The sequence below is a fragment of the Mus pahari genome, chromosome 6, assembly GCF_900095145.1.
Source record: "Mus pahari chromosome 6, PAHARI_EIJ_v1.1, whole genome shotgun sequence".
Taxonomy (NCBI): Eukaryota; Metazoa; Chordata; class Mammalia; order Rodentia; family Muridae; genus Mus; species Mus pahari.
In genome coordinates, this window is record NC_034595.1 from 69,196,815 (window position 1) to 69,210,640 (window position 13,826).

The following is a 13,826-nucleotide window of genomic DNA, read 5'->3' on the forward strand; positions in this document are numbered from 1 at the left end:
CTTCATAAACAGAGGTTCAGTTTGTCACACAAACACTCTTTCTTCAGCAGCTGATGGGTCTGTAGTTGGTTTATTTAATTATAAAAATATTTTTCCAAAAGATTATTTTATTTTGTGATTATGAGTACACTGTTGCTCTCTTTAGACACACCAGAAGAGGGCATCGGACCCCATTACAGATGGTTGTGAGTCACCATGTGGTTGCTGGGAACTGAACTCAGAACGTCTGGAAGAGCAGTCAGTGCTCTTAACTGCTGAGCCATCTCTCCAGCCCCACAAAAATCTTTTTTGAGATAGCATCTCATACTTCCTAGGGTGACCTCAGCCTTGCTGTGTAGGATGACTCTGAACTGTTTCCTCTGTCTGACCCGTGTTGGGATAACAGTGTGTACCACCATGCCTGGCTTATGCAGTCCAGGCCTCTGGAACGCTATGCAGCACTTTACTGACAGAGGCATGTCCCCGTCTGATCACAGAGCTTTTTGTTATAAATAATTAATATGGGAGAGTACATGGACTGATTTTGAACAACAGACTAGCCTCCTATTCTCAGGCTAAAATGTGTTAGTCAGTCTTCCTTCTAATGTTTGTCTGCAAAGCAGACTTCCTTTCCACCTGGTACTGCAATGCCCAGACAGTAAAATTTCTAGTGTTCTCAAACAACCCCTGGGAGCTCTTACAAATGCGTGTTCTCCTCTCTCTCTCTCTCTCTCTCTCTCTCTCTCTCTCTCTCTCTCTCTCTCTCTCTCCCTCCCTCCTTCCCTCCCTTTCCTCCCTCCCTCCCTTTCCTCCCCTCTCTCTGTTTCTCTTCTTTTCTTTCTTTTTTAGTTTTTTGAGGCACCGTTTCTCTGTGTAGCCCTGACTGTTCCTGGCACTCACTCTGCAGACCAGGCTGGCCTTGAACTCAGTGAGTGATCCGCCTGCCTCTGCTTTCTAAGTGCTGGGATTAAAGACTTGTGCCACCACCCACTGGCTGGACTGGATTGTTTCAACACTTTTCCCCACCTCCTGCTACTGACTCCTCTGCTACTCCTATTTTGTTATTTTGCGGCTCTTAAGAACTTGGTTACTGTATTCATTCATTCATTCATTCATTCATTCACTACTTTTGCTATGGCTCCCCTCTCCAGTTACTTCCAATAACGCACCCTGACTTTTGAGAGCACTTCTCTCCTGGTGAGTCTTTGGTAGGCTGCCCCGCGCTGTGCCGTCCCAGCCTTGGCAACTGGTGGTTGCTTTTTCCCATTGGAGCTGAGGTTTCTCTGGTTCTCTCTTTTTTTAATGTACACTGCAGCTGTCTTTGGACACACCACAAGAGGGCATCAGATCCCATTACAGGTGGTTGTGAGCCACCATGTGGTTGCTGGGAATTGAACTCAGGACCCCTGGAAGAGCAGTCAGTGCTCTTAAGCGCTGAGCCGTGTCTCCAACACCTTTCTCTGGTTCTTTATAAGATAATTAATTTCGGCTCATATCCTGGATATTTTAATATTGTGTTATGAAATACGAGGCCTTGTGTGACTCCAATGGAGGATGTTAATTTTGTTTGAGGAGACAACTGAGCAGACTGGGTCCGGGCGGCAGCAGGTCCTGGCCGGCCTTCCGTGGTTATGGTTTCCCCGTCAGCACCGCTTTCCAGCCTATGCAGGCCATCTTGTGTGTGCACACCCAGTGTCCCGCTGACACTTGGGAGGCCACCCGCCCCTTGGCGGATTCTGAAAGCCTGTGTTTGGAGTCGCCTTCTCAAGCACCTCCTCCCTCTCTTCCTCTTCCCTGTGTGCTCTGGTTCCTTGGGCCAGAAAGCCAGGGCCTCAGGTACCATCGTCCTTTAAGAATTTTCTGAACTGCTGTAACCAGATCCGGGACTACCAGTAGGAAGGCAGAGATCGAAGTAAAAAGCAACAGCTCTCGTCTGCTCTCTTGAGACTTCAGCTTTTCTCAAGTCCTCATAGGTGGTACTGTCATTACCTCAGCTACCACTGTGGGACAGCGTAGGGCTGGATACCAGGGAACAGAAGGAAAAACAACCGTGGGATTTCCTCCTCTGTCCAGGCCTTAGGACCCCCCACACACACACCACATACACACACACACACACACACCACATACATACACACACTAGAGCCATAGCCAGAGGCCATTTCCTGGAGCTGCTTATATGATGTCCACTGCTGGGGTGTGGGCTTCTGGGACATGGGACACTGAGGGGAGACTGGGAAACACACTGCTGGTTTGATAATGCATTAAGATCTGGTATTCTTCCCATCCTGTCTGCTATGACTAATGTTTCAGAGTCCTCAAATAGCTGTGCAGTGCACTCTGTCCAAGCCATTATCGGCGCTTGGTGACAGAGACGTGGGGAGTGATCAGTCCCTTATCTAGGATGGAATCTCACTTCCCTATGTTTAATTACTCATGTCAAAGAAAGGACATAAAATAGGGATTAAGTTCAAAGTTGTTTTGCTAAGATACTAAGACTTTTTTGGCAATGTGGTATGCCCAGTGCTATGAGAAGTCTCTCCACATAAAACAGTCCAGTGGCCACCAAGGAAAGCCTGCCCGGCCAGCTCTCCCTGCTCTTGGGAATGATGCAAAGCAGAAGACTGCTGGCCAGTGTTCCTAGAGAACATGACTGACGTGGAACGACCTGAGGAGTCTAGCAGGTGGAGTCAGGAAAATGGAATGCTGGGTACAGTGAGGATCGGTTCTAACCAAGTCAGAGTTTGCATGTGACATGCCTTTATGAAGATGACAGAACAAAACCCATGACTTTGTATGCTCGTTTTTAAAAAGCTGGGGCTGGAGAGATGGCTCTGCAGTAAGAACACTCACTGCTTCCAGGAGACCTCGGTTCAGTGCCCAGCACCTAGGTCGGAGCCAGCAGCGCCTGGAGCTCTAGGACACCCGACGGATCAAATAACTCTGTTCACTGTGGCATCTGCATGCACGCACACATACCTACCCAAACACACACAATTTAATATTTTTTTTAAATCTTAAAAAAGGATAAAGCTGACTTTCAATCAGCTTAAATCTATCCTCCACTACAAGAGAAGAAAGGAGTGGGAGCCTTCGTTCTTTCTCTCCTGTCACAGTGGACCATGTACAAACCTGGGAGCCTGTATCCTTAGCTTTATGTCAACTTGAGACCCAAGCCAGGGTCATCTGGGAAAAGTGATTCTGAATTGAGAAAACTGCCTCTATGAGACTGGGTTGTAGGTGAGTCTGTTGGGCATTTTCTTGGTTAATGATTGATGTGTGCCCAGCCCACTGTGGGTGGTGCCAACTCTCCGCTGGTGGCCCAGGGTTCTACAAGAAAGCAGGCTGAGCAAGCCATGGGGAAGCAAGCCAGTAAGCAGCAGCCTCCCAGTCCTGGGCCTCCGGGTTCCTTCCCTGCTTGAGCTTGAGCGCCTGTCCCGCCTTCCTTCAAGGATGGCCAGTGACTGACTGTGCAAGCCAAATGAGCCCTCACCTCACCGGCTTGCTTTGGTCATGGTGCCCTGTTGAAGCAATAGAAACCCTGGCTAGGACAGAACTACACTTAGGACAGAACTACACCCTGTGGTCCACAGTCATTTGCAATTTAAACCTAATATATGTTCTTTAATTCCAGGGGGGATGGAGGTAAAGGACCAAAATTCCCTTGAAAATTAATGAGAAGAGAAAAGAGGCAGGAACTGCTTGGAGAAGAACACAGATGCCGGCACCAGCATGCCTGCACTCAAGCCGAGCTCTGATGCATACTTGCTATTTGATGTTGGATATAAGGAGTTTTGCTTCTCTATGTGACAATTTCCTTAACAGTCTCTATCTCAAAGCTTTGCTTTGAGAGTTGGCTCAGAACACTCACACAGTGATGTTCCATAAACACTGCTGCTGCCGCCGCCTCCTCCTCCTGTTTCCAGGTAAGTGCTGCTTGCGGCATGCCTGTGTTATGGCTTTTGCACGTAGAGAAGAGTGTGTAAGATCTTAATGTACAGCCTAATGAGTTACAGTGAAAGGGACATTCCCCTAACCCCCACTCAGGTCACTAGAGACAATGTTCCAGTTATGAGACGTCCCCACTACTACCCCAGCTATTACGGAATTTGGTCTCTTATTTCTCCTTGCTGTTTTAACACTGAATTGTGTATCTAAACAAATGTGGTTTCATTTTACTTTTTGAAGTTCATACAAATAAAAACCTGTCTATATTCTCTATTGTCTGTCTGTTCTTTTTACTACTCATCTGTGGTACTGCTGGGCATGTAGCTCAGTGGCAGAGCACTTGCCTGGCACACACAAAGTCCCAGGTTCAGTTCCAAGCACCACAAAAGTGAAATACAATAAATAAAACTTAATTTATTTCTCATCTCTTACAGTGGGGCTTGGTGGCGTGAGCACACATTTGCAATGCCAGCAATCTGGAAGGCCGAGGCTCAAGGAACACTGCAAGCTGGAAGCCACCCTGGGCTACACAGAGAGAACCCAGCCAGCTAGAAGTGGAGTACCTAGTGAGACGCTATCTTCAAAAGCCAGGTGTGGGCATGTAACGCCGAGCTCGGGGAGCAGAGGCAGAGGCAGGAGGATTGCCACAAGTTTGAAACCAGCCTGGTCCACAAAGATTCCACAGCAGCCAAGATTCTGTCTCTCTGCAGTGAGGGTTCCACAACAAGACCATGTCTCAAGAAATAAACATTGAAATTTAAAAAAGCAAAATAAAAAAAGAATTCTGCATGTTGTCAAGTCTATATATAGTTTGATCATTTTCTTCTGTTTCTTACAAATGGGACACTTGCATAATTACTGGTTTTCCGTATATGTGCATTATATTTGGATTTTACAATTCTGAGTACTGCCTGGGACTGGGAGGGCCACCTCCCTGACCTGAGTGAGGCTGGGTCAAAGGGCAGGGTGTGAATTAGTGAGTCCTGCATGTGTGACAGGTACCTGAGCACAGATAGATAGCATCCACCTGTGACAAAGCTGTCTAGATGAGTTGTCAGGGCCTAGAGTATGTGTGGCTCACACTTATCTACACATTGTCACCGTCTTTTCTGAAGTGACTGTATAAACTTGACCTCTCACTTGGAGGAGGCTGGCATCTGCTCATCATGGCCCTGTCAACACTGAACAGTCAAGCTTCTGAGACTGGTTGTTCCTTGGACCTGTAGTGACATCCCAGTGGGATTCAGTTTTCACTTTCCTGGGTACTAACGCATTCAGAACCTTTGCCTAGGTTTATGGACTCTTCTGAAATGCTTTCTCAAGTCCTCGGCTCATTCCTACAATAGCGTGTTCACACTTAAGGAGTTTTGTAGTTTCTTTGCTCTAGGGACAAATTCTTCGCTAGCTAATTATGATGCAAATCTCCCTGTCACGTCGATACCTTTCCACTGTCTTAAAGGAGGTCTTTTGATAAGAGAAGTCCTTAGCTGTGATGTATTACACTGTCAATCTTTTCTCATAACACAGATGCAACCTGGGGTTCCTTTAAGAACTCTTCCTTGCCTGTCTAGTCTGTTGAAGTGACTTCTCACCCATGCCTCAGCATTGTGGTTGAGGGGCCCCATGTGGCACGGACAGTGGCACACATGGTCAGCAAAGGCGGAGTGTGAGCTTTTTAGCTGGCCAGGCAGGGATGGATGGGCCCTGAACAGGTGACTGTGTGTTCCAGGTCAGTTAAAGAAATCAAAGCCAGTGTGAGGGATAAATAACCGAGGGGTTTGTGAGGCTTTCCGTACAGCACAGATACAGAGCGGGCCCTCTCCCCAGTGGGAGGAATAGCTTTCCTCTTGTCCTCTCTACCACAACTGCCTGGGCCTTGTGAGCATGAGCTGATTGTGTATGAGGTCAGCGGAGGAGATTAACTCCCCTCCAAAGGCCAGCTAAGTCTTCCTGGGATTCAAGCTGGGATCTAGCTTCACCTAATCGTACAGGGTTACCCTTCCCCTGGTGCAGTTGTTCTGAGCTCCCAAGGGGTAGCAAGCTGAAGAATCAAAGCAGTTGTCTGTCCGTCCTTCCTGCCCTGCCAACAAGAACTGAGGTATGGGGCAGGTGGACTGTGTCTGATGGGGACAGCCACCTTCTGGCCTCAGTGATTCTGCGTCAGAACAGTGTGTGCCAAACAACCGTGGTCTGTGCAGTAAACACCGGAAGGGAGGGTGTGTCTGCCTGTGACTGACGCAGGCAGGTGCAGCGCTCCCTCCCAGAGTTCTCCCTGAGCACGTGGTGTGTGTGTGTGTGAATGTACAATGGAGGGCGTAGGGGTGTCCTCGGGAAGCTGGCTGCTCTAGTTGCCTGCCATTCTGTAGGTGAGCCCTGATGCTCATCATACCCAGAGCTGGTGGTCCCTCAAAGCCCTCTGCCCTGACAGAGGTATGCATTCAGAGACTAGATATCCTCTCACGTGAACCATCCAAGTTCTAGGAGGAACAGCTGTGACAGCCCTGTGCTGGCCTAGAACTCCTCATGTCCATCAGGCAGGCCTCAGGCTCAGAGACCCGCCTGCCTCTGCCAGTGCCACCGCACCCAGTTCAGTGTCCACCTGGAAAACAGCCCCCTCCATGGTGAAGCCCTGGGGCCTTTCCCATAATTCTGTGGCTCTCTCCCCCTCCCCCGGGACCCCCAGCTCATCAGGCTGCGCTACAAAGAGCTGAAGAGATGACAGAGGAGGAGGGTTGGTACCTGTGCCTAGGGTTTGTCCAGCGGAGTCAAGGGAAAGAAGCAATGAATCTGTAACACAAGAGGACAAGTTCACGTCTTTCTTCTGTAGTCAGACAAGGGCCTGATGGCTCCACCCAAAGCCCGCTGCAGCCTAAAAGCAGTGACTCCTCCCCTTTGGCAGCTCACTTTCTTATATCCAGATGCATGTTTGTTTGCTATTCCCACCCCACCCCCAATAAAACCGTGAAAGTAGCGTATAATAATTTATAGCATATGCTGCGATAATAAAGCGAAGATGTCAAAGAGGGGATAGGTATTAGCGCGCAGAACCAATGCCACCAGGGCCTTTGCAAATACAGCAGGCAGAATCAAGGGGGTGGGGTGGGGGTGGGGTATAAGCTCCCAAGCAGCCAAAGCGAAGAGAGAAGACAGTTCCAGGACTCGGGGTCCATAGTGTGTTCTTCTTCTGCCATTCATTCACACGGTCAGGAAATGTTCGTTGGGCATCTAATATGTACTAGAATACCATGATACAGGAGTCAGCAGCAACAACAGCAAACTGTGGTCTGCGCTCCCGTGGGTCTCCTTGCCTTTCATCTTGGAAAGAGACCTTATCAGAGGACAACCTACTTAGCTAGACACTGAGAACAAATCAGAGAAGACGCTGCTGTCAGTGTTAGGGCCCAGCCTGAGGGCGCGCTGCGCAGAAAAAGCTTCTCTGGAGAAGCTGGCCCTTGGGCTAAGGGTTGACAGATGTTGAGGGTTAAAGCCAACAAGAATGGAATGAGCACCACAGGCGCAGAGATGGCCTCGTGTCCGTAAAGACCTGAAGGAAGAAGGGACCAGGTGTCTCCAAGCATCTCAAAGACTCAAGTCCTAGCTGAGAGGGGACTGGGGGATGTTGCTTCTCCTGCAACATCTCTTGAGTTTGTGGCTGGGAATCTTGTATGGCTGTCTCTTAGCATATATGACCCAGTCTCAAACGACGGTAAAAAGCCAATGCACACAGCGAGGGATACCTACATGAGGTGTGGTCCAAACACCCCAGACTCAAGAGATCAGATTCTAAAGGCTCACTCGCTGCAGAGGACGCTGGCCAGGCATGCAGGACATGTGTGTGCAGCCATGGCCCTCTACAGTATCTTCTAGATCTCACTACACACGGAAATTCAACACAGTTATCATCACTTTCAATAACAAGGCCCCCATGCTAGCACAGAAGCTCGATGAAAGCGGCTGCGGCAGCTGCTCGTTCACGGTCACGTCACTAGCTTACGTCACTAGCACCACGCCTGACTCTCAAGCCACTGCGGAAGGACAGTTTCTAGAGAACTGCCCAGACCACAAACCCTTCGGAAATATGTTTACTAAGAACTGTTGGGCAGTGAGCTGGAGATGTGCTTCCTGAAAGGATCCAGAGGCTAGTATCCTGCATCATCAGGTAAGGGCAGATCATGTGCTTAGAAATCCACCAAAAAAAAGGGCAGGACAGCTTGCTCTTTACAGAAAGGTGGGTGCACCATCAGGTCTCTTGATGAGCGGAGTCTAACTCAGGAGTTCGGCCCTTTTATCGCCGTGTTCTGTGTCTGTTTCCTCTCTGTGAGATGTGCTCCTCCTTTTAAACCCTCAGCCAGGATGAGAAGGAGAAATGTCTCCCTCACCTGGAGGCTCTGGAAGATCTCCTGAGGAGCTGACTGCCCAGATGGACAGCCTTTCTAAAGGCAGTTCAAGACCTGGGCAGAAGGTTCTGGGAATGAAACCTGGCTGTGCAGTGTGAGGAGTGGAGCGCTGAGCCCCAGCAGGCTTGTGAAAATGCAGATGGGTGCGATCCATGCTCGGTGTCATCCCAGAGTGAAGGAGACAGAGCTGGGGAACCGGCCAGGGCAAGCGGGGCAGCTAGACAGTGAGCTCAGAGCTCAGCACAAGACCCTGTTTCAAAATACAAAGTGTAGGTCAAAGAAGACACCTGATGTCAACTGCAGCCACACACACACACACACACACACACACACACACACCCCACAGATGTAAAACGATAATAAAATTTTAAAATTTTAAGTACCTGATTTTCACTAGCTGACATTATTCCAATTGTAATTTACTTTCTTCACACTCGTAAGCAATCCTGATCTAATAATCTATTATTGAAATTTTTTGATCCACATATTAAAAAAAAGTTAAGCCTTACTTGAATAACTAAAGAGTAGTAATTGCTGGCAGTGGCTGCCTTTGGTGGCAAGACTCTACAAAATGTCCGCAGTGAACATGTGTTATTTGTATCAAGGGGGTGGGGGTGGGGGTGGGGCTGGGTACTGGTGCTCACTGGAGTCCCAGCTATTTGAGCTGAGATGGGAGAGTTCTACTTGGGACCAGAAATGAGGGTGTGTGTGTGTGTGTGTGTGTGTGTGTGTGTGTGTGTGTGTATGTTTGCCTGAGTGAACTGGGGTGAGAGGGGAGGGGGAAGGAGAGAAGAAAAAGATTAAAAATAACTACTCCAGCGCACACTTGCTAGTATTGGAGCCAAGGCACGGCAGGTTCCAGATCTCTTCCATTATTTGTGGTGAGGGTTGTTCGGCTTTTCAGTTACTGGGATCATCCTGAGAGCTCAGAGCAGTTACATCAACTCCTGAATGACCCAATTTCACTTCTCTTCTTTTCCTCTGCCTTCCTTCCCACAGTTTGTTCCTCGGTCCCAGGGATGGAGCTCAGGGCTTTGCACAAGCTAGACAGCATTCCCTCATCGAACTACATCTCTAGCCCCCTTCCCGCAAACATTACCAAGCACCAATGCTCAGTAAGAGAGGTCTCTGCCTTGCAGGCCGGGCAGATGGACAAGGTACAGGTAAAGAGGGAAGCCTGGGAGAAGGTGGCTGTCTCCTGGGATGCTGAGCCTCTGCAGCGGTCACTGGGTCTTCAGAGTTGAGATGTCATGAACAGGGTTTGGGGGGGGGGGTGACATATTCATGTTTTGTGTACGTTCCAATGAATTTTGTTTTCAGTTTTAAAGGCATAGATCCGTTCGGTGATTCATTATTTGTGTTTATTCTAAAGGATGTAAGATTATTTTAGTTATAAACCATGATGACAGCTTACGGGAAAACTTAGCATTCAACAAAGAGAGAGGTTTGCTTTGCAAGCAACAGAGCAAGAATCCAGGTTTCTCCCTCTGAAGCTAACAAATAAGTCATTTTTAAGTCATTTTTACTTGAGCGTTCCAGTCTCCAGCTGTTCCTAGCTCCAAGGCTAGAGGCGGGTGGCCATGTGGTGTGTTGCACAAGTGACCGAACAGAATCCCAGACCAAAGCATGACAGAGCTCGCTGCACAATGAGGAAAGCGAGAATTTACTGGAAGCTTTTTATTACGGTCAGATGTTTCCTGTGTCTGGTTTCTGAAGCAGAATGTGGAGAATACGGAGGGGTAGGGAAGAGAATGCAGCCCACAGTTTTAGGTTTTGCTCAGGCTTTGAAATGGGGTGCCGCCTGCCTGCTACCCTAAATGGTACACATCCAGATCTTCTGCTATCTACCCCATGCAAACTTCAGGGGTGGGAGAATGGGGAGCAAACAGACTGTTCCCACGCAAACAGGTAGAATTCAAACATATAAAACTAACATGTCCCTGTGATAAGACCGGAAAAAAGAGTGATCAGAGTGATTCCGCTGCTCCTTAATACAGAAAGTATTACCTCCTGCACACCACAGTAAGGACAACAGCGACACACAAGAGTAAGAATGTGAGTGTCCCTGTCCTCGAGAAAGTCACATTAGTGGGCGAGGGGAGAAATGCCAAGTAAGTAAAATGAAGGAAGCCATTTCTCACAGGGGTGGCTGACTGATGTGACACAATGTTAAAAGGCCAGGGTGGGGGGAACAGACATGACCCATGGTGTGTTAGGGCATGGGGATGGTGACCTGAAGACAGGAGCCATCAGAAGCAAAGGCTAGAAGGGAGTTCCCAGCTGAGGGATGGCATGCCCCACAGCCTCCTGCACTTAGGGTCAGAGTGGGCCTGACCGCTGCAGCTGAGAAAGCAGGAAGGTGGGCAGTGTTGAAAGAAGGAACCAGCCACATCTGTCTGAGGCTGTGGAGAGATGGCTACGTCCTGCTCCACAGCGGAATTTTTCTATTTAAAAACAATTTTCATGTGTTTGAGTATTTTTAAGATTTATTTATTTTTATTTAATGTATGAATGTTTTCCTTCCATGAGTTCCCATTCCCCAGGGATGCCAGGAGAAGGTAACAGAGCCCTTGGAACTGGATACAGCCGGTTGCGAGCCAACATGTGGGAGCTAGGAACTGATCCTGGGTCCTCTGAAAGAGCAGCAAGTGCTCTAACTACTGAGCCATCTCTTCAGCCCATGTATGGGTGTCTTGCTTGCATCCAAGTCTGTGTACCACTTGTGTGCCTGGTACCCACAGAGGCCAGAAAAGACCATTGGGTCTCCTGGGATTGAGAGTCACAGATGTTTATAAGCTCACACATGAGTGCTGGGAATCAAAGCCAGGTCCTCCAGCAAAGCAGTCAGTGCTCTTAACCACTGAGACAACTCTCCAGGCCCCAGGAAGCCTTTAAAGACAAACAAACAAACAGTAGCCTCAGCAGGACAGAGGGGAGTGTGCCAGTCACAGAGTGCCTGCTACTACCAAACATCAAAAACAACAAACAGAAACTTACAAAAATAGGACAGTAAAGGGCTCTGGCTTGTGTTCTCAAATAGAAACTTGGCTTCAGGATTTGCAATGAACGGAACAGGAATGAGAAATGAGGCAGTCAGAAGGCCATATCCACAGTTCAGGTTTGTGCAAACTGAGGCTAACTTCTCTAAGAGTGGCCTACTGATGGACCACTGATGGATCACAGGAAGGTCAAGCCACTCCCTGGGGGCTGCCTTCTGGAGACATGCACTGGGACGCACAGAGGATTGGGGAGCTAGGAGCAGTCACAGCATAGGAGGGAGACGAGGGCAGGGCCTAAGCCAGGCTAGATGCTTGGTCCTGCAGCTCACACGGTAAAACAGTACAGTGAAGAGCCAGAGCCTGCTGTTGAGAGCATTGCAGAGAAGCTCGACCTTCAAAACGTTCTCCTGCTCCCACTGTGGAGACCAGCTATGACTCAGGGCATCCCTCCTCAAGGCCTTAGGTTTTGGCTTTGCTCAGTTTCCATGAGGCCTGACCAACCACTAGGAGTCTCTATTCCTGTCTCCTGCTACCTGGATGCATTCTGCATTTGCAGGGAGCTCGTCCCCTCTGGCAGCTTGCTTCCTGCCCCCTTTCCCGCCCTCCTAACGACTGGTATAAAAGCACACACTTGCCACCAGGGACAACACATTCACAGGCTGACTCAAAAGAAGCAGAGGACAAGTAGATTATGGGTCTAAGCTGTAGTCACCAATCTAGCGCTCCAAAGAGCCTTCAACTTGGCTGGGAATGAGGGTGGTGTTGGTGATCTATTAAGAGAAATGATTCTATTTTTCTTACTGTTATTTATTTGTTTATTTTTTGAGACAGGGTTTCATGTATCCCAGGCTGGCTTTGAATTCAGTATGAATTAAAGGATGACCTTGAATTTCTGATCCTCCTGTTTCCCAGTGCTGAGATCACAGATGTTCTTCATTGTGTCTGGTTTTATAGAGTGATAGCAATCGAACCCAGGACTACATGCATGTTTGGCAAGCACTCTTCAGACTGAGCTACAGCCCTAACCAGAGGTAGTATCTTTAAAAAAAAAAAAAAAGATGTATTTATTTAATTTGTGTATATGAATACATTGTTACTGTTTTCAGACAGCATTTGACTCCATTACAGATGGTTGTGAGCCACCATATGGTTGCTGAGAATTGAACTCAGAACCTCTGGAAGAGCAGCCAGAGCTCTTAACCACTGAGCCATCTCTCCAGCACCCCCACCCCACCCCCAGGTGGTATCTTAACGTTCACACAGCCATCTGTTTCCTTTCCAGTTTCTCCATTGCTTAGACCCTGGAAAGATCAAGTCCCCTAGCCCTAGTCCCCTAGCCCTAGTCCCCTAGCCCTAGTCCCCTAGCCCTAAGTCCCCTAGCCCTAAATCCCCTAGTCCTAAGTCCCCTAGCCCTAGTCCCCTAGCCCTAGTCCCCTAGCCCTAAATCCCCTAGTCCTAAGTCCCCTAGCCCTAGTCCCCTAGCCCTAAGTCCCTCAGCTTCTTACCTCTCAACCCCAACCCCCACCCCACCCCACCCCACAGACACACAAACAAACAAAACTTGAATAAACAGATTACTGAAGAAACACAGAGGGAAAAAATGTCCTAGGAGAGTGAGCCAAGAGCGATGAGAACTAATGACAAGAAGGGCATCCTAATATGGTGCGCAGATGGCGGCCAGCCGGACTGGAAGGGAGGGCCTTCCCGATTTCAGTGGGATCGGTTCCGTCCAGCGGTCCAGCTTCGAGGACTCAGCTGAGAGTGGAAGCTGCGGATGCAGTAAACTTCTTCCGAGAAGGCTCTCCTCAGATTTTATCAATCCAGCTTACCAAGCATGTAAGGCTCCAAAGCCTTTACAAAGCCCAGCTGCTTGAAGGCTGGCAGAATGGCTTAGTGGATAAAATGTTTGCCGAGAACTGGAGTTTGTATCCTCAGAACCCAGGTAAAAACTCAGAAGTCAGAGACAAGCTGGCTGGCTAGACTACCAGGAATCAGCACGCCTGGTGAGGACATGTGACACAACTTAGGGCTTCCACATGCGTGTGTACATGCATGTACCTACCCACCTGCAAACAAGAATACACAAGTGCATGCACAGACACACACACAAACACGGGGAATAAAGAGCTATGGAAAGATCAAAGATGGTCCCTGAAGTCCAAGAATGTCTGAGCTATCCTGGGACCACAGAGAGACAGACTAACAGAGTTAGAAGCCTTAAGAGTTAGGGTAGAAGTCCAGGCCTAGGGGCTCTTACTAGGAATAGCTAGACAGCTGTGTAGGGGAAGGGGGCTGAGTCAGTGTGAGGTGAGCAGGCCACAGTGGCAGGCTGGGAATGAGTAAGCAAAAGCACAGAGGTATGGGAAGTGAGGGATGTGTGGCTTCAGGGGGTATGGTCACCCCTAATTAATATCTTAGGGCTTCTTTGAGGAGGTAAGAATCCATGTGACTCAGGAACCAGTCAATACAATGACTGCGGTTAAAAAAAAAAAAAAAAAAAAAA

General features: G+C 48.6%; 1 protein-coding gene across 8 annotated transcripts in view; it reads right to left on the reverse strand.

The window, feature by feature from the left end:
* Positions 1–13,826, reverse strand: part of St3gal3 (ST3 beta-galactoside alpha-2,3-sialyltransferase 3) — a 208,587-nt gene that overhangs the window by 117,076 nt on the left and 77,685 nt on the right. For 3 of the 8 annotated variants that reach the window (XM_021201157.1, XM_021201155.1, XM_021201156.1), the window contains exon 3: positions 6,667–6,714. The exons of the other annotated variants lie outside the window; for them this stretch is intronic. In XM_021201157.1, coding sequence (XP_021056816.1) covers positions 6,667–6,714 — 48 coding nt within the window. The remainder of the gene's footprint in view (positions 1–6,666; positions 6,715–13,826) is intronic. 8 annotated transcript variants of the gene reach the window in all.